Source organism: Gopherus evgoodei, chromosome 5, assembly GCF_007399415.2.
Source record: "Gopherus evgoodei ecotype Sinaloan lineage chromosome 5, rGopEvg1_v1.p, whole genome shotgun sequence".
NCBI lineage: Eukaryota > Metazoa > Chordata > Testudines > Testudinidae > Gopherus > Gopherus evgoodei.
Genome location: NC_044326.1, coordinates 55,527,520 through 55,552,447, shown reverse-complemented (window position 1 = coordinate 55,552,447; position 24,928 = coordinate 55,527,520). Strand labels below are relative to the sequence as shown.

General features: G+C 37.6%; 1 protein-coding gene across 3 annotated transcripts in view; it reads left to right on the top strand.

The window, feature by feature from the left end:
* SGCZ (sarcoglycan zeta) overlaps positions 1 to 24,694 on the top strand; it is a 386,520-nt gene extending 361,826 nt beyond the window's left edge. For all 3 annotated transcript variants that reach the window (XM_030565438.1, XM_030565439.1, XM_030565437.1), the window contains 2 exons: positions 12,069 to 12,192; positions 23,992 to 24,694. In XM_030565438.1, coding sequence (XP_030421298.1) covers positions 12,069 to 12,192; positions 23,992 to 24,186 — 319 coding nt within the window. In that variant the 3' untranslated portion in view covers positions 24,187 to 24,694. The remainder of the gene's footprint in view (positions 1 to 12,068; positions 12,193 to 23,991) is intronic.
* Positions 24,695 to 24,928: the final 234 nt, after the last annotated feature.

Below are 24,928 nucleotides of genomic sequence, written 5' to 3'. Positions count from 1 at the left end.
GATGTTAACTGTGCGGGCTTTAATGTAGGATTGATGTAAGAGGCTTTTTTATTTAATCCACATTTATTTTCCTTAATCCCTCTTTGTGTTACATTTCACTTTAGATGCTTTATCATTCTCATTACTCTTCTTTGCAATCTCTCAATTTTCTCTATCATTTCTATTGTATAATCCCGTATGTATGCAAAGTATTCCAGCTGTAGTCTAACCAGTACAGAATAAAGGGAAATGATTATCTTCCTTGTCTCTGTAGTTTTATCGTCTTCAGTGGCTCTGAAGATAGAATTCACTGTCAAAAAGGAAGAAAGGGCCACTTGGCTCCCCTCTGGTGGCATGGCCTGCTGCCAAGGGATAGAAAGAAATGTCTGGTCTCTGCTACAGATGGTCCCTGTCATAAGGGGGGTAACTGAAAATAAATTGACTTACCAAATCTTTCCTGACTCTTGTTTTCAAAAACAAAAAGGTATGGTTGAGTGCAAGTGCAACCAACTGGGGAGTGTGCATTACAGGTTTTCCTCTGTGAAGTGTCTGAAAAACTTCAACAGAACTGTTTTCTGTAAGAGAATGCAGTTTTATCAAAATAGATACTCTTTATGAAATGGTGTCAATCTCTCTGAAATTTTGTTTTGGAGGAAAAAACTGGGAAAAGAAGTTCCAACAGTATCAAAATGTTCTATTTCAGTGTTTCAAAATGAATCATAGAATATTAGGGTTGGAAGGGACCTCAGGAGGTCATCTTGTCCAGCTCCCTGCACAAAGCAGGACTAATCCCCAGACAGATTTTTAACCTCAGATCCCTAAATGGCCCCTATAAGGATTGAACTCTCAACCCTGGGTTTAGGAGGCCAATGCTCAAACCATTCAGTTGTTGATTTATTGTTTTGAAATTACTTTGTTAAAAATTGTTAATTTGTATTGTATTCTTTTTTAAAATAGAATATAGAGTAAAAATTCAAAATCAAAATAGAAATGTAGAACTAGACTCAACCTCAGTAGGTTGAGTCCAGTCCTCTGCACTGAGACAGGACTAAATCTTATCTAGACTATCCCAGATACGTGTTTTTCTAACCTGTTCTTAAAATCCTTCAATGAAGATTCTGTAACCTCCCTAGGTACTTTGTTCCAGTGCTTAACTACCCATTCAGCTAGGAAGTTTTGCCTCCTATCTAACCTAAATCTCCCTTGCTGCAATTTAAGCTCATTACTTCTTGTCTTGTACTCACTGCATAAAGAGAACAATTTATCCTCTTCCTCTTTACAACAATGTTTTATGTACTTGAAGGCTATTATCAAGTCCCCTATCAGTCTTCTCTTCTCTTTAGACTAAACAAACCTAAATTTTCAAACTTTACTCAAAGGTCATATTTTCTAGGCCTTTAATCATTTTTGTTGCTCTCCTCTGGATGTTCTCCAATTTGTCTACATCTTTCCTGAAGAACTCCAGTTGAGGCCTTATCAGTGTTGAGTAGAGTGGAAGAATTACTTTTGTCTTGCTTACAGCATGCCTACTAATACATCGCAGAACAATGTTTGTTTATTTGTTTGCAACAGTATTATCTTGTTGACTCTCATTTAGTTTGTGATCCATTATCAATGTACTCTCCATGCCATTATCCAAATCATTTATGAAGATATGGGATGGAAACAGGACCCAAGACAGATCCCTGTGGGATTCCACTCAATATATCCTTCCAGCTTGACTGTGAACCATTGATAACTATTCTCTGAGCATGGTTTTCTAAAGAGTTGTGAAACTATCTTTTAGTTGGCGTGTCTAGGCTATATTTCTCTAGTTTGCTTATGAGAAGTTCATATGAGATACTATCAAAAGCATTACTGCTCCCCCTCTAATCACAAGGCCTATTGCCCTATCAAAGAAGGATATTAGTTTGGATTGACATGATTTGTTCTTAATAAATCATGTTGACTGTTACTTATCACCTTATTATTTTCTACCTGCACAAAAATTGATTGATTTTGTTCCATTATCTTTCTAGGTACCATGGTTAAGATGACTAGTATATAATTACCTGGCTTGTCCTCCTTCACCTTGCTATAGATGGGTACTATATTTGCTCTTTTCCAGTCCTCTGTGATCTCTCCTTTCTTCCAAGAGTTCTAAAAGATAATTGCCAATGGCTCCAATATCTCTTAAGTATTCTAGGATGTATTTCATCAGGCCTTCCAACCTGAAGACATCTAACTTGGATAAGTTATTATTAATTTGTTTTTCCCTATTTTAGCCTCAGATCCTACTCCATTTACACTGATGTTAACTGCATTAGTCTTCTGATTGCTGTTTTCTTCTTTGGTGAATACTGAAGCAAAAAATGCATTTAACACTGCAGCTATTGCTATGTTCTCTGTTATTGTCATTACCTTCTCATTGAATAATAGGCCTACTCTGTCCTTGGTCTTCCTTTTGCTTCTAATGTATTTGTAAAATGTTTTCTTCTTACCTTTAATGTCCCTAGATAGTTTAACTTCATTTTGTGCCTTAGCCTTTCTAATTTTGTCCCTACATGCTTGTGGTGGTGTTTTTTTTTAATATTCCTCCTTCATAATTTGGCCTAGTTTCACTTTTTGTATGATGAGACATTACAATTGATTTGCAACTATTTTATTTCTTTTACAGCAAATTTTGAAATTGTTGGTTTTCACTCCAGTTGGGAACAAAGCTAGATTTCAAAATTTTGAAATCATTTGCAAAACAGATTTTCCATCCTCCACTCAACTGTAGGATATGAAACTGTTAGAACCTCAGATAGAGAGCTTTTACTTAAGCTGTATAGCTTATGATTTTTAGCACTGAAAACCTCCAGTTCATTCCCCAGTACATTAGCCAACATGGTGGCTTGCACAAAAAAGATGTAAAAAAGCTTTTGCTGCTGCTTTTTCTGAACTAGATTATCTGTGGTATCCCTGTAACGACTTAGAGAAATACCGCTACACCTTGCAACCAGACTTTGCCTCCTTCAGTTAAAGCATACAAGATATTTTTTAAAAGATCTTGTTCTGTTTCACATTTTCACTTGACAAGGTATTGTTTTCATTTTCTAATGTCTGATGTGTTAGCTTTGTGCAAGCAAATATGCTGAATCGTTCTACTGTCAGTTTTGTTTAAGTCCTAGTAAACCTTAGGTGATCAATACAGAATGTTGTAATGATGAGGTTTTCAAGTACTAACATGTTAGATATTAAAAATAAAAAACAAAAAATAACTTTTTTGTATGAAAATAATACATTCAGAAAGGTTTTTGAAAACTATCAAGCAGTTCCCAGGCTTTCTTGGGTAAAGGACACACAACTGACCTACAATGAAAATCATTTAAAGACTTTTATTTACTCCTTGCCCAATTCTCACCCCTGGATCTATCATAAACTATTATAAATATAATGTAAATAAGTTTCTGCTGTAAATTTAGATTCCATATTAATAGCTGTCTCATTTACTTTACTAACATTGGCTCTTAGCTGCACCCCTTAAAATGCCCAACATTCATTTAACTTTCTTGGTTGTTTCCACCCTCCACCAAGTTCCAAGGTTTGTTTTGTTTTTATACTTCCTTGTCTTTTGGGTTGTTTCCTCGTATTCTCATAAATCCTTAGACATCCTGGGGATGCCCTTGTTCTATAGATTCACACACTAGACCTCTTTAACTTTCCTCAGACCTCCTGGTCATTCCTGAAGCTTCATTACATTTGATGGGTGCTGTCAATTTAATGCCCTCTCCAACACTTCTTCAGACTTCCTTGTTGCCTATTAGCCAGGATGGGTAAGGAATGGTGTCTCTAGCCTCTGTCAGAGGGTCGAGGTGGATGGCAGGAGAGAGATCACTTGATCATTACCTGTTAGGTTCCCTCCCTCTGGGTCATCTGGCATTGGCCATAGTTAACAGACAGGATAGTGGGCTGGATGGACCTTTGGTCTGACCCAGTATGGTCGTTCTTATGTTCTCTTCACTAATTCTTTAGTACTAGTAATAAATAAAGATAATGACAATTTCAGAGCTTCTCCTATTCCATTTTATGTCTCTCTCTTCCTCATCTAACTTTCTTTTGGGTTCTCAGAACAGATCCTACAGCTTGGTCTTTAAAGAAGTGATTTTTCTGCCAACCTGTGTAGGTCTATTGATATTCAAGTATTCAGTTACTACGATAATGCAGATCCACTATAATGAAGTAATTGAGTTTGCAGTGCAATTAGTATTCAGCTTTTAGTACAGTGAGTTGATTTCTGGGTTAATGAGAGTTTTAGGAACTATAAAGGTGACAATGACTTGTCCTACAGCCAATGATATTGGTTAGATATGAAGGTGGACTAACAGCAAACAGTACAGTGACTGCCTTACTGTCCTGATACCAAGTCACAAAGGTTTCATCTTTATTTAAATGTGTTGTCAATGACCTGTAAAGTTAAATGTGGAAAATATAAGTGAAAAATTCTTATTTACTGGTTTTCAGGAAGGGATCCCCACTATTTCCATAGGGAATCCACTTCGCTCCTTTGAGATCACAACACCAAGGTCCAGATTCTGCCCTCGAATGTATGTGTCAGGTTGCCACTGAAGTCAAAGGGACTGGCATGTGTCCATCCGAGGATAGATTTCAGCCTTTAGAATACAGCTGACAATCAGTGCATAAAATTAGGATTCTATGAGTCTGGCACATAGATGTGTATTTCTTTTCCCTTTAATTCCAACAACAGAACTGATTAGATCCCGGAGTTACTGCATTCCAGTGATTACAAACAATTATTTTAAATTTCATGTACAGATTTGAAACTGATGTCCAATAAGGTCCAGGAAAATTGACCTTCAAGGCAATGTACTAGGTTAAATAAATCAAGAAAAGATTTTTTTCAGTACATTTGTTCAATAACATTTTACATATTTTTTAACGAAGTGGGAGTATTCAACTATAATAAATATTATAAATAATAGCATAAATAATGGGAATAAAGTGAAAATAATCATTTTAATTACCAAGCACCCTAATTCCCACAGCCAAAGCACATAGGGCAATAAATTATCTTATCATAATAATGATGAAAAAACAAATATTTATGTGAAACAAGCTCACGAATGAATGCACGTTCTAGGGTGAGCCATGAGTTGTGCAGAGTCAATATCTCTGCTTGTCAGTGTTGATTAATGCCCCTTTAATATATTTTGTCTCTCTCCTTTGACATAATTTGTACTTGTTATTTATCAGAATTCAAGTGTACTTCTACCTAATAATGTCTCAGTTGAAAAAAACTATTTTTCAATATATAAGGTGACTCTTGGAAGTTTAGGTACCCCAAGTCACCCTGCCCAGCTGGACACATATATCAGCGGGGGGAATGAAAATTTCTGCTGTAAGAGAAGGGAGAGGCTGCTGCTTCTGCTTGAAAGACCCATGCAAGGGATTCCTACTCCAAAGAACTGGTAATTCTTGGGTGAGGCTAATATAGAACATTCTTCCAGAGCAAAAAGAAACAAGGCACAATTGTAAGGCCCTGCTATCCTGCCTGGAGAGATGGGAAATGGCCTTTGTCCCTATTCCAGGTGTGAGTAGGTGAATTATAGATTAGATATGCCTGGGTAGAGCCCTCATCTTTTCTCCCCTCCCACTGTGTGGCAGATCAAAGAGACACAGGGTGAGGAGTAGATAATGTGTAGAATGAAGCTCCCCAGCAATAGTGGACAAAGTAGTGCTGATGTCTCTCCTATGCTCCTCTGCCAGCTTTTAGTGAGATGAGTGCTCTCCCACTGATCCCCACATCTCAGGTCTGCTACATGTTTTTTCAGATATTGTCTTTCGCTGTCCTTCCCCTCAACTGTGTCTTTTATGGGAGGAATGGCACTCTCCCTGGAAGGCTGACAGTTTTTCTGGGATTGTGGAAAAGGGCACATGTGCTTCTTCCCAGTCCCTTTGCTAATTGCCCCATCTATTGTGTCTTCTATCTCTTGGAAGAGTATGACATAGATTGGGGTATTTTTTTAGGGGAATGAGTGGGGAATGGGCTACAGGTGTGCTCTTTACAACCTTTAGACATCCTTTCCTACAGAGGGAAGAGGTTCTCACGCTGATCTTGCCATCCCAGTTCTAGAGAAAGTCCCCCATGCATAGGCTCCTCCTTCTCTATTCCATCTCCAGGAGAACCACAAAAGTTATGCTGCCTGGGGGATGTTCCACAGTTGAGAAGGCAATATCTGGAGTTGTCCTCTATTTGGCAAACTACGTTGCTATCTAATGTATATTATTCTCAAAAGACAGATGGTCAAACTCTGTGCTAACTTGCAATCCTATTCAATTCAATGAGATTGAATAAGGGGCGTAAATCAGTGTTGAATACGACCACAGTGGCATTAGAATTTGTCTGCAGTACTCTTGAAGTTCTGATATCTCACTGTTCCTTTATCCTTTGTTTCTACTTCCCTTTCCTTACTTTCTGGTTTTTGTTTTCCTAATGATTCTCTGCCATAATCCATGACATTGTCACTGTAACCTAGGATGTCAAACATACGCCAGACTACTTTCTCAGTGCCAGCATGTCACACTAGAATTTGTGTAATTGTGATCAGCCAAGGTTTTTATTTCGATCTTCAATCTGTGACGTTAATTTAAAGTTTGGATCTTATAGGCTACATTCATTTGCTCCCACTTACAGAACATGGTGAACAATTTATCCAGTCGCTGAATAGTTGCCTGGCACTTTTTTCATGTCTTTATTGACTGGTTGATTCAGCTTCCAATCTAAGACAATTTTACAGCCCACAAGTGGATACATCACATGGTTGACACACGTCTCTCAATATGCCAAAATCTTCATAATGGTTACCTAATAGACAAGATATATATTTTTATCTTTTTGTTGGTGGATCTTTACTCTTGTAATACTATAGAAGTCCATAAAATAATACTAACTGAAAAAGAATCTGAAAATGAATGCCCTTCTTCATGTGTGTTCTCTATTTAGCAGCACATTTTTAAATGCATCTGTTCCTTTTTAGCAGACTTAGCCTGCAATGGTTTAAGTTTTACTAGCTACTTGCACATGCTAGAGGGAAAGGACTCCAGTGATACCATGGGAAGAGAAATTACAGGCCCTATCTATAGAAATTGACATTTGGTTTGGTGGTTCTACTGAATATTGTGGGCTCGATTTTCTGCTCAGGGGACACACAGCAAACATGAAGTCTATCAGATTCCCACAGGAGAATTCTCCCTGTGTTGGGCGAATCTCTGCCAATGTAAAGCCAGTTGATGTAACCCTGTACCAGCTTCCCTACCAACTCTGTGTAAAGGGGAGGACAGAGACATGTAAGTGGTGGACTGGCAATGAGGCAGACGTGGAAAGGGTTAGAGTGGAGTAGAAGACCCTATGCCTGATGCTCCACTGAGGTAAATTCCACTAGACAAGTTAGATTAGGCTCTCTAGTGCTCTGCATTCCATTGAGTGGCTGAGAATCATGGAGCCACAACCAGCTCACTGTGAATCAGGGCCTGTATGTTTTCTGAGCAGATGAGGAAGAGGAACAATGAAGCAAAACAAGCCCCCCTAAAAAAATTTTCAACAGAGGGTACCTTGAAATTGCATGAGATGGAGACACTCAGGTCCTGGCCCCTTACCCATCATATGTTATTCTTAGCCATATTCAGAGGTGAGTAATTAAATTATGCCTTCCTAAATTGCTCCTTGTAGCTTAAGTATAGTGTTGCTGTGGACAGATGACACATTTCGCCCCAAAAGGGTTGGCCTTCAGAAGCAGGCAAAGTGATCCTCTGTTTGTAATAGTGTCTGAGGAGCCCTCTGGGTGAAAGGTTTAATGTAAATGTAAGATTGGTAACATCATCAATCTGCTCGTTGTTTGGGTAATTCAATTCATTAGTGGACCATCAACCAGTCTTCTCAGATCCAGCACAATGGAATATCATAAATGTAAGGTTCGTGTGTCATTTCAATTTAGTGTCACGTGTCATTTGACCTTTGAACAGAAATATTGAGATTGGTTTAGTCTGGATAGCTGTTCTGTCTGGAATTGGCAGATTACATTTTTAAAGGTCCTTATTTTTAAAACATACTTCTCTTTCCTGTTACATTAAGGTGTCTGTCTAATAACAGAGGTAGTATAAAGTTTTCTGCTCTGTTGGATCTGCTTGTTATCTTGGGTAGAAAAAAATGAAATCATATGACTAGGAATCACTTACAGAAGTAAATGCCACTCTGACAGGCCATAGGTAAATTTGAAAAGAAAGTAGAATTCAGAAGAGAATTTTGCTGCCATTTAAATTATGCATTTTTAGAGGCATGAATATGGTATCATGCAATGTTGCAATAGGTTTATGGCAAAGATAAAATCTTTTAGAAAATAAAACTGAGACAAACAACAAGTGTTATTCTACATCATGGGCCTGAGTATCCCCTGGCAACACCTACTGAGGAAAAAATCTCTCTGAACGTATAGGCTTTTACTTTTTTATTTGATAGTTTCAGGTAACACATCTCCTAAGATTCTTTCCAGATGTATAATAAGTAAAAGAATAATAAAAATACAGAAGTAACTGTAAAAAGATAGGAAAAATCATTTGTACTAGCAGCTTTTTAAAACTACACTGCAAATCACTTCAGCAATTCATCCTTACATCACATTGCTGAAATTAATAATTTTAATTAACTGCTTACATTCTTTTGTTTTTTGAAAATGCTTAAATTTCTTTCAGCTGTGCACAGAAATACAATATTAGTAGTTTCTTCAGGAATTCATTGTTCAGATCTTTTAGATTCATGCAATCATTGACTTACCAGTTTCATAAAACTGGTGGAAAATTGACTAATCATGTTGAAACTAGAGTAGACAATTCTGAGCTGTACTGTGGCATGTTTATTGCAAATAAATGTTAGTGATCCTATAGAAAAGATTTCAGTGCTGTGACAGATATTACCCAACACAGATCAGCGTATGCAACACTATACCTGCTACTGGAAAACTTCCAGGCAAAATCAATAGTGGTTTAGAATTTCCGAAGCCAGCAGTAATGTGGAATTGTTAATGTCATCCATTCAGTGCAATACTTATAACAGAAGGCAGTTACATCCTCCTGACTAAGAGATGATGAAAGTAACTCATAGGAGGTATAGAGATTATAGAAAATAAAGTTATAAATAACATTACACACATTGAAATATACTGAGTAGTAAAATTGAATTATCCCAAAAGTCAGCATTTTTGAAAAGTCCACTCTATAACATTAATAAAATACCTAAATGGATAATATGTATATTTCTGCAATGAGATCTGCACAGACCAACATTTGTGTGTTGTGAATCGGACTGCTAAACTGTGTCCTAAATTTCCTATGAAAACAATTTAGACTGGCTTCTGGTTACTGCAGGAGAATGCAATCTGATGCTTAAAAAAGAGATGTCAAAAGTGTAGAATAAAATTATGATAATTACAAAATATATATTATATATACAGGTCTCTGTTCTTGATTTACAAGAATGGTAAAATAATGAGACTGATGATAAACAAATAGAATATATAACTACATATTAGAGATTTTTGTTTGTATATATGACATCTTGATGAATATTTACATTCTTTTGCATTGGTGAAAGTAGCCACAAAATCTTTTACTAGCAGTTATCTACTTAAACAAAAAAAAAAGAATAAAGAGAATCCACTACAGAATACTAAAGTTAGATACTTTCCAGTTGCCTTTATGTATAATAGCAATAATAATATAATTACCCCAAAATGATGAATGAAAGGATCAATCATGTTTTTCAAACCTAGAAGATGGGTCCTTTTAAAGAGAGTGTATTTTTCATGGTGATTCTCATTAACTGTCATTTTTAACAATTGATGTTTTAAGCTTCCTTCCTTCCTTTAGAGGATTTTTTCCCTTTACCTCCATTTCCTATTCTTTGTTCCTTTATGTGCTTTATGTTGGTGATAACCATAATTAATAATCAGGACTAGTTGCTGTTTCATTTTTCATGAAACAAAATCATTCAGCACAAAGAATCTTACATGTGTCTTCAAAAAAGCTCTCTTTCCCGTTCTTTAACAGAAGATAATGTGTTCATGTTTTGATTTGCCTTTAAACACAGGCATAAAATGCTTAGTACCTGATCATTTCATATCCGAACAACATATTTAAGTTATATTTTGTACTTTCAAATAATTGCTTTCAGGTTTATTCCCGTTGAGTGCCGGGGACACCCAGCAGTCAGAAATATTTTACAGATGCTATCTTCATGACATTCAGTTCATACCTCATCTCCATTATCCCTGATGTAATGTGGTATTTTTGGCTTCAGGAAGATAATCCAAGACTGCTATCTCCTGTCGGCAAAATAAATAAATAAATAAATAAAACATTACAATATGCCTAAATCTAGTTGTCTATGCTACTTAATAGCTATTTCAGTTGACTTTAGCTGGCAAATCCTTTATATCAAACAATTCCTTTCTTCTTCCCCTTATAAATGTGTTTTGTTATACTTCTGGGTGATTATGATATACTACCCAGGGGTCGAACTGATAGAAGGAAAATGCAGAAGAACAAACCACTTCTGCCACTTTTCTCCCAGCTATCTATCTAGCTGATGAACTGGCTCTCATTGTGATAGTATCTGAGCACCTCATGATTATTAATAGATTTCACCTTCATAACACGTCTGTGAGGTTAGGCAGTACTATCCTCATTTTACAAATGGACAACTGAGCAATTGTGTAGATTGTGATTTGTTCAAGCTTGCTCATACCAAATAAGATCATATAATAAGTCTTTGGCTGATCCAGGCATTGAATCCACACCTCTTGAATCCCAGTGCAGGGCCCTGTCCACTAGATCATCTGTCCTTATAAGTCCTGCACATGAGCACCATCACCACAAATCCTCACCACTACAACTCTCAGTTGCAGAGAAGAGTGGAGTACTGTGAGCTAGCAATATAGAGAGAGAGCTCACCCCTTGGCTTTGAGTGGTCCAGGATCTTGAGAACAGAGAGTGTGAGGAAAAGAAGAGATAGAGAAGGGGGAACTAGTGGAGGGACAAAAAAAGAAATGTGGTTATTGCAATGGGAAGCGATACAGAGAATATGGCAGATATTGTGGGGTTGAAACGGTCAGTGAGCAGTTTGCAGAAGGGGGTGAAATGTGTGCAGAAAGCAGAATAATATAGGCTGAGAGCTTAATCCAGGGGTCGGCAACCTCACGGCTTGCCAGGGTAAGCACGCTGGTGGGCTGGGCCAGTTTGTTAACCTGCCGCGTCCACAGGTTCTGCCGATCGCGGCTCCCACTGGCAGGCCAATGGGGGTGGTGGGAAGCCCCGGCAAGCACATCCCTTGGCCTGTGCCACATTCTGCCGTCACCATTGGCCTGAGCAGTGAACTGCGGCCAGTGGGAGCCACCATCGGCCAAACCTGCGGACGCGGCAGGTAAACAAACTGGCCCGGCCCACCAGGGTGATTACCCTAGCAAGATGTGTGCCAGAGATTGCCAACCCCTGACTTAATCGATCGCTCACTCCTCAATCGCCTCCTCATCCCCAAGCATGTGAGTAGCTCCAGTGCAGTTAGTAGGAGTTATTTGTATGTTGTGAAGGAAGAAGAGGTCCAACAGAATTGAAACTGTTGTTAAAAAAAATTCAAAGGAAACATTTCAATTTGGATTTTGTTTAAATGTACATCTGGCATTGCATACACAGGTTAGACATCACTTTTCAGCATATAGTCACAGTAGAAAGCATATCTGTACTAACGACAATTCAGTCTCAGAGCAACTATCAGCTAAATTACGCCTCAGTTCAAGAAAGCATCCCTAAGCAGTACAGCAAACATGTGCATAAATCCCATTGCTTAAAGTTAAGTACATACTTAAATACTTTCTTGAACAATGAGGGGCTTAAGTGCATGCTTTGGTGCTTTCTTGAATCGGAGTCACAAAGAATAATAAATAAGTCATGGAACAATTGAATTTTCATTTTCTTTGTCTTGACAATGGATTTACATCAGCACATGCTGTTTTTATGAGGACTGGGTTTTTTTATTAATGGATACTTTTCTTTTTCAGACTTGAGTCTCCAACTAGATCTTTGATAATGGAAGCTCCCAAGGGAGTACAAGTTAGTGCAGCTGCTGGAGATTTAAAGGCAACGTGTAGGAAAGAACTGCACTTGCAGTCCACAGAAGGGGAGGTAAGCTCAGTCTGCAATGAAATACTATGCAGTTCTATCCAGCAAAAAAAGTAATTATATAAAAAATAAATTATAAAGAAACTATTTAAGTGATACTGTATGTAAGAACCAGGTGTATATGGTAAAAAATTCTCTATAGCTGCCTGAATTTAAAAGTGGATTTACTTCACCCTGGCTCATAAATTATTCTTTGTTTGCTTTCTAAAAAATCATGTGAATAGTTACATTTTATTCACACCATTTCTCTCAGAAAAAAGAATGTTAACAAAATACAGATGTGAGTATTTGTCTTAGAAATAGCATGGCATGGAATGCTGCTTAACAGAGCAGCAGAGGACAAATTTCCCCAAATCTGTCACCAGAGTCCTGGTACAGAGGTAGGTATGAGCTAGGATTTTGCATATATACACAATTACATTGTGTGAATGTGCACAGAGTGTGTTAAATTGAAATTTTGGACCCAATCAATGAATCTTAAATTTGGAATGAAATCTTGACAAGGCCTGAGAAAGGAAGAGGTGTTATATGTTCTAACTTTCCTCAATTCGGTTTAACTGCTCTCGCTTTAAATTATTATTGCCTCTCTGAGAGATTGAAAGCTCTACTTCAATGATATACCACACCATCTATGTGATATTTCAGTGATAAGTTCAGTATAAATAGATGTTTGGGGCAGGACTTTCCGCTTGTGTGGGCGTTTATACTTGTGCAAAGTGGGTATAAAATGCTACCAGAGCAAAATGAAAATCAATCCTTGGTTTTGTTGTAACTCAGTTAATGTGTGATAGTGGTGACTGGAATGAGAAAAACTCTTCTAATTTTCTTACCTAAAAATGAAATAATAATAAGAAATTTTGGATGATAGCATCTAGAGAGCTCAGTTCCCAACTAGACAATTCAGTGAAGTGGCTAGATTTTCAAAATGTTCTTAGTGGGAATTGCTGGGTTCCAAGTACTTTTGAAAATCTGGCCACTTCATTTAGGTACCTAACTGAAAACTGAGCTCTTTTGAAAATCTGTCTCCTTGTGTTTATATATCACAGCTTCCCCAAAGAATCGCAAATGTTTCACAAACTATACAAAATGCATATAACAGCTTTGAAATATATCCACATCTGTGGTGATGGGTAGCCACCAACCATTGCACAACATAGTGTATTACAATACATACAGGAATGTTGTGGCCAAGGACTTTGGGTCAGAGCTCTACTTTTATGAAAATTTCCAAGGGATCTTTAATTTCCATGCAGCATACTTAAAGCACAATGATATTTTTTCTGGCACTAAGCCTAGATTCTCCACTCTTGTTCTGTGCCTCTTTTTCAATTTTTCTTCAAAACCCACTTCTTCCAACATTCCCTTCATACTAGTGCAACCCTCAGAAAATCTTATTTAAAGAGAAGGAATGTATATGATGCATTTCAAATGACCCAAGGAAACAACTGTTTTAGAGCAAAACTAAACCTTTAGGCTCAGCATTCTGCAATGGACAGCATATGGCCAACGAAACCCCCTAAAGATATGTCACAGTAACCATTTCTCCCATGATTCTCTCTAGCTATGTGGGGTGCCTAAACAACTTCATTCTTTGGAGGCATAGCTTATTTCTCCACACAAATGTTTCTTCCACTGTTTCCACTGGTCATTGTGTCTGAGTGGAGGGAGTGAATTTGTGGCTTTGCCCACTCCCCATCCACTCCTCACCCATTCTTAGCACCTTCCCACAGACTTTCTTATAGTGGAGAATACAGGTTGTACAGTTCTTCTCTCATGTCAACCACTGAGGAGGAGGAGAGGGCAAAAATAATGTGTCCAATGTGACCATGTTAGGATTAGTGACAATGTAGATTTTTTTTCTACTAGCCTCCAACCTCCATTACCCTTGCCCAGTCTAATACGTCCTTGAGTCATATTGCGTTTTCCAGCTAGTGTCTGTGTCTTACTACTCTTGCTCTAACTTTAATGGCATTTCTCATGTACGGATGTAATACTCAAACTTTTTTTAAACTGTTAGCTCTTTGAGGCAGTGAGTGTCTCTTTAATTTCTCGGTTCAGCACTATGCCCATCTATGGTGCTGTTAAAAATGTTTTATTATAATAATAATCATAGGTGCTGATTCCAGGGCTGGCGCACCCATGGAAAACAATTAGTGGGTGCTTATCACTCACCAGCAGCCAGCTCCCCTCCTTCCCACCAGTGCCTGCCACCCGTCAGTGTCCCCACCAATCAACTCCTCCCCATTCCTCCCAGCAGCTCCCGCCCACCGCGATCAGCTGTTCTGCAGCATGCAGGAGGCACTGGGGGGAGGTGGGGAAGCGGAGATAAGGCACACTCAGGGGAGGGGGCAGAACAGGGGTGTGAAGAGGTGGGACGGGGTCTGGGGCAGAGCAGGGGTTGAGCACTCCTGGGTCAAGGAGGAAGGTGGCACCTGTGATAGTTGTGAACCAACGGTTGTGAGGATAACCTCTAGCCCATGGGTTGATGAGGGATTTTGTCATGTACTCTGACTGCTGTTTGCCTTCCTGACCATTCTTCTGAAGAACTGTTCTCTCATCTCCATGTAAGGTATTTTTGTAAATGACATTCAATGACCTAGTTTAGCCTAGATACTTTGGTAATGAGCACATAAGAAAAGTTAAATTGATTAGATTCTTTATCCAAAATTCAGATTCACTTACGTATTCAGACATAACTGCCTGTGAATGTTATGGTGTTGTAGCAAGATTGACAAAACTATTCAGATGATAAAAGAAGGCTCCATTCTCAGATAAGAATTGCAGATATTTTACTCCTAACACAAGTCTCTGTTTAGAATGTTAATAAATTATCTCAACACAAACCTGACAGCTTCTTGGCTGAATACCAAATTGGAGCATTTGTTTAATTCTTAAATCAACATGAAAAGCATGGAAACCAAAACTTTATACACATCTGGGATTTCCTAGGTATTTGATTCCATAATGATTAGTTAATTCATTAATAGTTGTCATGAAACATTACTTTCCTGCCCACCCCCTACCAGACAAGCACCACCCCTAATAGATAGTTATCATAGCAAAAATTATGAGACATTGTTTAATTCTTCTAATGCTGCTAACTTTTATGTTCAGCAAAAGAACATCCATGGATCTGTCCCTGAATAAACACAGGAATTCCATACTGGATCATACCAAGGTCCATCATATCTGATATCCTCTCTCCAACATTGGGCTGTACAAAATGCTTCAGTGAAAGATGTAAGCAATCTGCACAGGCAAATAATTTGTGATTCCCTGCCCCTTTGGACTCATCCTGATGTCTAACTGAGATTGCTTTAAGCATTGAAGCATGAAGATTAATATCCTTTCCACAACATTTTTGTTACCATTAATTATGATAACTGTGGATATTCTTGATCTCCATATAAATGTTCAATCCCTGTCTCCATCATGTGAAATTTTTGGCCTTAGCAACTTTGTGTGGTATAGCAAATGCTGTGAGGAGGTGGTAGGGGGTTTGCTGGATGTAGAGGTAGCAGATATCTTACCCTCTTTCCACTCCCCTCTTCCCTCATCCCCTACAAAAAGTCCAAGTGTCCTTATAATTCCAGGTTCTGGGAAATGGAGAGCTCAAGAGATTGGTAGCAGGCTACCACACTGGGTTCTTGTGGGTCAGCATTTCATCTGTCATCTGGGTCAGTGGTGACAGCAAATAGTACTGACTAACTGATGGTAGGTAGGGAACTTATGAGTCATGATCTGGCAGACTTAATTCAGTTCCTAAGAGACAGATTTCCATATCAGAACATCTGTATCAGAGTTACTGGAATGCATGTCCCCGTGTGCTTATATATGATAGTACAAGAAGCACCAGAATGCCATTCCAGTTCCCAGCAGATAGCCCAAAGACTTACTGAGCATGAAGACTAAATTATCTTTTTATCCCAAAAGTGGCCCTTCTAGAATACGTTTTGGTTGAGCAGTCTGGAAGAGCATGACTGTTGATGCCCATTTTGTATTTTTCTGTGGACATGCAGGGGACTTCAGTGTTCACGGCTAGCAGTCCAGCACCATTCATGTGCACTAAGTTGTATAAGAAATTGACAAAGCAAGTACGTGGAGAAAAATTACATGAGAGAATTTCAATCACAGAGACTAATACAATTAAAAATTATTCCTAATAAATAGTTTACAATCTACTTCCTTGTTAGCTTACTAATGACTAGAGAATTTATCATTATTGTTCTATTAGTATATCACATTCATAAGTGCAGTCAGATACATTTTAAAAGTAATTTTTGCCCTTCTGTAATAAACACAACCTCTGTCAATCAGTCTTTGTGCACACGGTGTTTGCCGTATTAGAGACTAGAGGTTTTATACTAGAAAATAGTTCTTTTGTTTTGTTCATATACTACCTAATCAAATTGAACTTCATAAGGTTTGGAGACATTTACTTATTCTGTAAATCACTTGAGATAAATGTATTGAATCTGTATTTTCTTTCTGTAGAAAATATTACAAGGAAGGAATTGTATAACACTTGGAATAAATTTGTTATAACCATATTAGCAGAACATTATGAATTTGCCATGGATTAAGCAGTGAAAGATAGACTTCTCTTTTATTTAAGAAGAATTTTAAAGTTTTGTGGGATTTTTTTTGAAGACTATAACAGTTTACCAAATACTTTTCCTCCAGTTCTATTTCTTGTGCAGTATAATCCTTAGCCTCTCACAGCACAAACTGAAAGTCTTTGCAAGCATTCTAACTTCTGCTGGTTGATGCATTTTCTTTTTATTTACTTCAGTATTATAATAATCCTTTTATCCGTATTATAAATAATAATGCATGATCCCAGATTGACTACTGGAGGCTGTAATTTAGTCTCAGGTTCTGCTGCCCTTTATAAAGCACTTGAGTTGCACCCTTGTGATTCAAGTTATCAGCAGAATCCTTTGATTCAATTACAGCTTGGCATATAATTGTGCACTATGTATTACTCTATAAATAAACCATAGCCAATGGTTTAAAGCAGCAATCATTTACACATAAAATGGAATCAGAAACTCTGGGCATTAAAAGATCCTATCAGCTCACATAAGAGGAAAAAAAGAACATTCGGTCATTGCAAATGCATCCCCCTGGCTTCTAGTTGACTATTACTTCCACATATAAACATAGAAGAAAAGTTCAAAGATGTTCAGATCATTTCTGAATAATGCTACTTGCATCTCGTACCTAGTAGCTTTTGGTACTCCTGCAAATAAAAGTTTGTTGAGATGAACCAAAACATTACCAGCATATAACAGTAACAAGTTTAAAGGATTATTTGATGGTGGCAACTCAGTAGTCCAAAATATGACTTACCTAGCCCAGCTCTTATGAAACCTAATTCTGATTCTCATATTTACCCAAACTGCTCCCATGTAACAGACTCTGAACTTTAGCAGCATGACATTGGCTAAAGGCCAAGTGTAATCAAGAAAAAAGACTCTAGGTATGTCTACACAGCTGCTGGGACAAGTCTTGCAGCCTGGGTCAATAGAGTTGTGTTAGCAGGGCTCATGCTAGAAAGTCCACTAAAAATAGCAAAGTGGACATTCCAGGTTGGGCTGGACTTTGGACTCTGAAGTCTGAGGGGCACGGGGTGGGCTTCAGAACCAAGCTCTAGCCCGAACCAGAATCTCAAAGCAATGTCTACACAGCTATTTTTAGCATGGTAACCATGACTGCAAAACTTGCTCCCAGCAGCTGTGCAGACATACCCTCTAGTCATATATGCAAACACTCCATCTCCCTTTGTTTATCCACCTTTTGTGCCTAGTTGTTATAATCCTAGACTGCAGGATGTCTTGGGGAGAGAATTGTCTTTATTTTTTTAATTTATACATTACCTAGCATAATGGGGCCCGATCCCTGTCTCAGGCCTCTGACTACTACCATAATAATAAATAAATAATGACATTAAAAATTATGCTGAATATTATGATATATATCTCACTGAGACTGTTGACATTCATCCCCAAAGAAGTGGTTGAAACACCATTATTTGTATCTTCTCAAACCTTACAAGACATTGATAGTACACTTTTCTCCTGATCTTCTGTGGCTTTTTATCCTTAATATCTTTTGGCTTCTGTGACTTATTCATCAAAATAAATGATATCATTCAATAAAAAAATTATAATTATTGGGTCAAACTTCAATTTTAGTTACACTTGTGAAAATTCCAGTGAAGTCAACAGAGTCTCTCCAGATTTATAGCTGTGTAACTGAGATCAGAATTCACTTTGGTCATCTAAGTATTTATATGGCTCTATTTATCTGGTCCAGTAAGTTTGGAAAGAAGTCTGAGCTACCTGATCTGTTGACAGTGAAGGTTGTGACTACAGCTGGCTGGAAAAATTTGAGTGAAATGTTTTTTGTTGGATTTTCCTGATTCATCAAAATCAAAACATTTTTGTGGAGAGGGTTTATTTCTGATAGGCTTAGTTCTGTTGGAACTCCATCAGGCATGTTTCTTACCAGCCTACCAAACAGCACCTTCCATGCTCCCAATTCCTTGACAGCTATCTGGTGGGCTGATAGGGAGTCCCAGTCTTAAGGTTCATGGCTCCTCAGCATACAGGGTTCCAGGAAACAGCCCATGTGGTGGTTTGCCTTGGAGCAGGAAATGCTTGGCTTTCAGAGATCACAGCTGTGGGGCGAGCCACCAGGCAGTCGACCCCAGAGCTATGGCTCCATTTCCTTCTGCAGAGAATTTTGAAATTTGTGGATTTTGTTCTGCATTGGAACAAATCCAGCCTTTGAAATTTCTAAGTCTTCCTTGAAAATGAATGACTTTTCTCTGCCTGGCTCTAGTGTTGCCTGAGTAGGAATGACTGTTTGAAGGCAACTATAATTTTAGGTATGAAATAATGCCTGAAGTGAATTCATTAAAAATTAGTGATAAACAGAATTGGGAGAACAAATAGGCAGTAGACAGCTATTCTGTTGGATCACCCTTCATAGTCTATTGGACCACCCTCAAAATAATGCTTTACAATTGTATTGTGTTTTTCATCTTCAGATTACTTTGTAAACTCTAACTAATTATGTGTCACCTTTGTGAGGTAGGAATATAATTAATAGAGCTGGTGAGGAGCTTTTCAATTAAACTTTTTTTCATCAAAAAATGCCAATTGCTTGAAACCAAAACAAAACCAAACTTCAAAATCATTAAACTATCCCATTTTGATATTTTCTTCCAAATAACTTTTCATTTAAAATTTAAGTTAATGAATAGTGTAAAAAAAAAAGTTAAATTAAAAAAGTCAAAATAGAAACAAAATGTTTCAAAATTATCAAAAGAAAATTGGAATTTTTTTTTACAAGTTCTAGTAGTGTTTTGAAGGAATGGGCTGTGTGGGAATAGAACGGGAATTTTGCCAAAGTGGGGATCATAATAACTGGGACATTTGGCTCAGAACAGTTTTGAAACCCTTTTGTTTTGTTTTTGTTTTGTTTAGATTATTACAATATTTTGTTTTAATATAATAGCTTTTTTTTCATATTGTTTTTCTGACTAGTCAAATATCTTGTATGCTTTCACTGGAAACTGTCCTTTCTTCTCTGTGCATGTCGTATCATGCCTGGTTCTGGCCTAGATATGGTTTGTGAACTACTGTCACAAAAAACTTATTTGTGGCACAGAATTTTCAAAGGAAAAGCATTTAATTAACATCCAGAGCTAATGTAAGAAAGCACTTTGTCAGAGTATTGCTACTGAACATGAAAAAATCAAAGAATTTCATAATTTTGTTGCCCAAATCTTAGCAGATTCAACATAATTTTACCCTAAACACATCCCTACTAGTAGCTCTAATTCATTTAAACATTTCTCATAGCTAGAGTATGCTCTTTTATGAATTCCCACTGCGGTTTGGATCTTTTTTGTCACTTTGCTTTGATTTGTTCCTTATGAAGACCATTATATCACAAGGCTGTCTTGTCAAATAATAATGTAGTATTGCCCTTTCTTCTGTTACCACTCTATTTGCATGATGTCATATTGCATGGCCAAATGCATGCCTCATAGCAATTAATCACAGAAAGAAAACAAAAATGCTGCTTTTTATGTTGTAGCAAAACCAAAATCAAGTTGTCACAACATCGCAATGTGAAACCTGAAGTAGAAATTAAAACTAAGCAATGTTCCAGATCTTCAGATGACTAGAAAAAATAATTGCAGCAGATTCTCTTCTGACTTACACCAGGGTGATTACATTGAAGTTCCCATCTACAGCAGTACAACACACCTAAACTGAGGTTCTGAACAATCGTAGCTACAATGATTTAAAAAAGACCATTATAGATTCATAGTTTATAAATCCAGAGGTCTAGATTAGAAGGCCATGGAACTTCCCTAAATTAAATCCTGTTTGAACTAGAGCATATCATTTAGAAAAACATCTTGATTTAAAAATGTCCAGTGATGGAGAACATACTACAATCCTGGTGAAGTTGCACTACTGATTAATTACCCTCACTGTTAAACATTTATACTTTATTTCTAGTCTGAAATTTGTCTAGGCTCAACTTCAGCCATTTGATTTTGTTATACCTTTCCCTGCTAGAATGAATACCTCTGCACTGTGGGTACTTTAGACTGTAATTGTCACCTCTTAATCGTCTTTTTGATAAATTTAATAGATTGAGCTCCTTTAAGGAATATTTTCCAATCCTTTAATGATTTTCATGCCTCTTCTCTGAACCCTCCAATTGATCAAAGTCCTTCTTGAATTATGGACAGCAGAACTGGACACGGTATTCCAGCTGCAATCACACCAGTGCCAAATACAGAGGCAATATCATCTCTTGTAGCAGGGTTGCCATTTATTGACCACCAACTTTTGGCCAGAGGTGACTCTGCAGCATGCTCACTCTGGTTTCCCTATTCAGGGCCACTTAAGAACTCCCCGCAGTATTTCTTTAGACTACCCCTGACCACCACGTGGGGCTGGGTTAATAGGTGAAAGCCGTGCACAGTGGTCCTCAATGTCTCCAAAATAAACACAATAGTTCAAACTCAGCTCAGGTTCTTCTTCTGCATACGGAGCTCTTATTCTACCCTAGACTGTTTTTCATGGACCCATGATGCTGTCCTTCCTTGCAGGAGCTCAGCCTACTGGCTCTGGCATCCTTCCCCCTGTCACTACACTCTCTCTTCTGAGGGACAAGGCAGCATATATACTGCCCGTTTTTGGAGACATTCCCACTTAGTTGTTCAGGAGAGAGGGGAGCCTTATCCTCATCCTTCTGTACAGGCTCCTGGTCCAGGGATCTTAAAGGGACAATGTCCTGGTTTTTCCCATCCATCTACTAATGCATAGGGACTGTTTCCTGTCTGTCTGTGACAAGACCATTTTTAAGTTTATTCCAACATTCCTGGAATCAGGTTTTCTGGTCCCCTTTAGTCTGAAAGGACCAGTTTACTCTGTTATACATCTCTATTCCTATTCAATATTCCCCTGTTTATACAGGCAAGGATCATATTAGTTCTTTTGACCACAGCATTGCACTAGGATCCTATGTTCAGTTGATTATCTGTTGTGACCCTCAAGTCTTTCTTAGAGTCTTTGCTTCCCAGAATAGAGTCCCATGTCCTGTGGGTATATTGAAATGCATATTGTTGTTTGCTTCCAGCTTACCCAGTTATCTAGACTGGTCTGTCCTCTTCATTATTTACTAACACCTCCCAGTCTTTGTGTCATCTACAAACTTTTATCAATAACAATTTTTTCTCCAGGTCATTGATAAAAAATGTTAAATAGTGCAGGGCCAAAAACTGGTCCTTGTGACTCCCCAGTAGAAACACATCCACTCAATAACGAATTCCCATTTATACTTACATTTTGAGACCAATCGGTAGCCAGCTTTTAATCCATTCAATGTATGCTATGTTGATTTTTATATTCTAGTTTCTTGATCAAAGTGTTGTGTGGTACCAAGTCAAACATTGTTACCTTTATCAGCAAAATTTGTAATCTCATTCAAAAAGAATATCAAGTGAGTTTGGCAAAATCTGTTTTCTAAAAACCCATGTTGTTTGGCATTAATTATACTACGCTCCTTTAATTCTTTATTAATCAAGTCCCTTAACAGACATTTCATTATTTTGCTAGGAGTAATGTCAATCTGACAAGCCTATAACTATGCAGGTTATTCTGTTGACCCTTACTTGGCTTTAGGAAGACAGCACACCATCCTGTGTCTTCTGCCTCTTGCAGAATGTTCTTTCCATTCTTCTTAGTATGGAATCTCCAACAAGGGTAATCTGTCTTCCTTGGTCAGTTGGAGACCTCTTTGTGGGCACACTTGATTGCCTTGTGGGTTACGATATGTCCCATACAGCTTTGTGTTCCATTCCTCCTATCAGGAACTTCAGAGATTTTCTGCAGTTTCCTCAATAACAATATAACAATAGGATACTTCTAGCTGTGTAGGATTCCTCTTGGTTTTTTTTCTGATAAATCATAGCCTGCCCATCATCATCCACTTCCATTAGGGGTTTAGTGGTGCTTTCCCATGGCTTCTCTGCTACTTACAGCTGGTGTTGAATGTAAAAGAATGTTTGCCTACTGAATTGAGGAGCAGTGTATATACTGTGCCATTATGCATTCTATATATTTGCTGCCTATAATGTGGTAGATAACATATTAAGGCACTGGGCAGTATTTCAGGATCCCCACCACCTCATAAGTCTCATAGTGCTATCTCCAGGGCTTGTATCTGCATTGAAACACCTTCTGCTGTTTAGAGTTTCCAGTGTTGCACCTAGGGCAATGGCTGATCTTGCTTTAGTTTGGTGTGGAACTTTCTCACTCAAACTATCTTCCTCAGTTCATCCCTCATTAATTAAAAAAAAAACCCCAGTCACCTAAAAGCTCAGTTTTTTCACAGGTCTTTTCTCTATCAGTCTGTCTCTCTGAATGACTTACCTTTTTATTATTTTATTCATCTGTTTTTATGAAGATTTATTATACTGTGGTTATTTATTCACCAACCTGAGCAATTTGCCAGATGGCTGAAGTACCTTCAAAATATTATAAAACTATTTATAAACAAATTCATTATTACATTATCCTTTCCTAACTGGCCAGCCTCAGAACATTGAGTGTTGTTTTGTATGAGAGAAAGTAAAAAGGACATTTCTAACTCAGATACAATGCTCAGAAATCAAATGGTTATAATTTGATTGTGCTCTTAACAAGACTTTAACCTTAAACCTTTTTCATCTGATTTCAAATCCAGTAAGCACATTATCCAGTGTATGTAAACACATATGATTATTTGACTATTATGTGTATGTAGTTATTGTTAAGATTATACAGTTTAGCATATTTCACCACAAATTTTCTGCTACTTAAAGTAATACATGAGAGAATGACCTTTAACAGCACTTCACACTTATTAAAATACAAATTGTTCAAGGTAAGGAAATGCTACTGCATGGAATGAATGAATTTCTATCTTAAAAGATACAAGAGAAAAATCAACCTGTTCCGGAAATATTCTCAGAAAGCTTTTGTATGGGCACCCACTTACGGTTGAATAAATGTCTTGGGTGAGGAATTAAGAGGTATTTGCGTAAACTGTAATTATGTGCACTAATGTGTGTTCAAAAGCACATGCTAGCAATACCAGGAGAAATGTATGTTATTTAGATATTCATATTAATCTCTCAGGCACACATTAGAATAAAGTTTAAAATATTTTATATAAAGGATGGAAAAATAAATTAAATTCAGTTGTTGTTTTGTTTTTTCCCCTCTGCAGATATTTTTAAATGCAGATATAATCCGACTGGGAAATCTACCAATGGGTTCCTTTTCATCTTCCCCATCTAGCTCCTCAACCCCTCGACAGACTATCTATGAGCTCTGCGTTTGTCCCAATGGTAAACTGTACCTTTCCCCGGCAGGAGCAGGCTCTACTTGTCAATCCACTAGCAGCATCTGTTTGTGGAGCTGAAATGACTCCAGTTTCTCCTCACACCAGAATAGCCTTTTGTTACTGTCCCTCTGCTTCACAGTTCTGCTTGGTTTCCCTTGTGACAAGTTTGAAGCTTCAAATGGCCTGCAGAGCAACTTCTTCCAGTGTAAGCAGGAATACAACGCTGCCTTCTCTTGTGGCTCATGTTACCACTCAACATAGAGATGGGAGTGAGATATTCAAAAATAAATGTAATCTTCATCAGGAAACCTGGATCATAATATCATCTTTTGTCCAAAAGGGAGAATAACACAGGTGCCTTTGCTACGTGAAGTGAAGCACATAGTTTTAGTTTTATGCAGTACCTGGATATGAACTGTACGCATATATACAGTACTTATACAAATTTGCCCAGAATCCAGTCGTGAGATAAATAGGTAACCCCTGTATGATAATTAACTTTACTATCTGAAAGCACAATTTTCCATTCATCTTTTTGGATGTAAACTTTTATCCCTGAATTTTAAAATTTTGAAACATTGTGTGATGCTTGCTTTACTAAACAATTAAAATTCAGTACATGGTTTTTAACAAAAAAAAAAAAAAGAGAGACAGAATCCCTCTGAGTTTTGTTTCTTTAAAGCAAATGTGGTGTTACTCTGTCTTCTAAGTCTAGGGTTTTGTATGTTTAGGTAAGCATTTACTTTGCAAGTACTTAGCAATATTAAATTTCCAGTATTCAAAACACATCCACTCTTGTTTGTCAGATCTAAATAGCCTT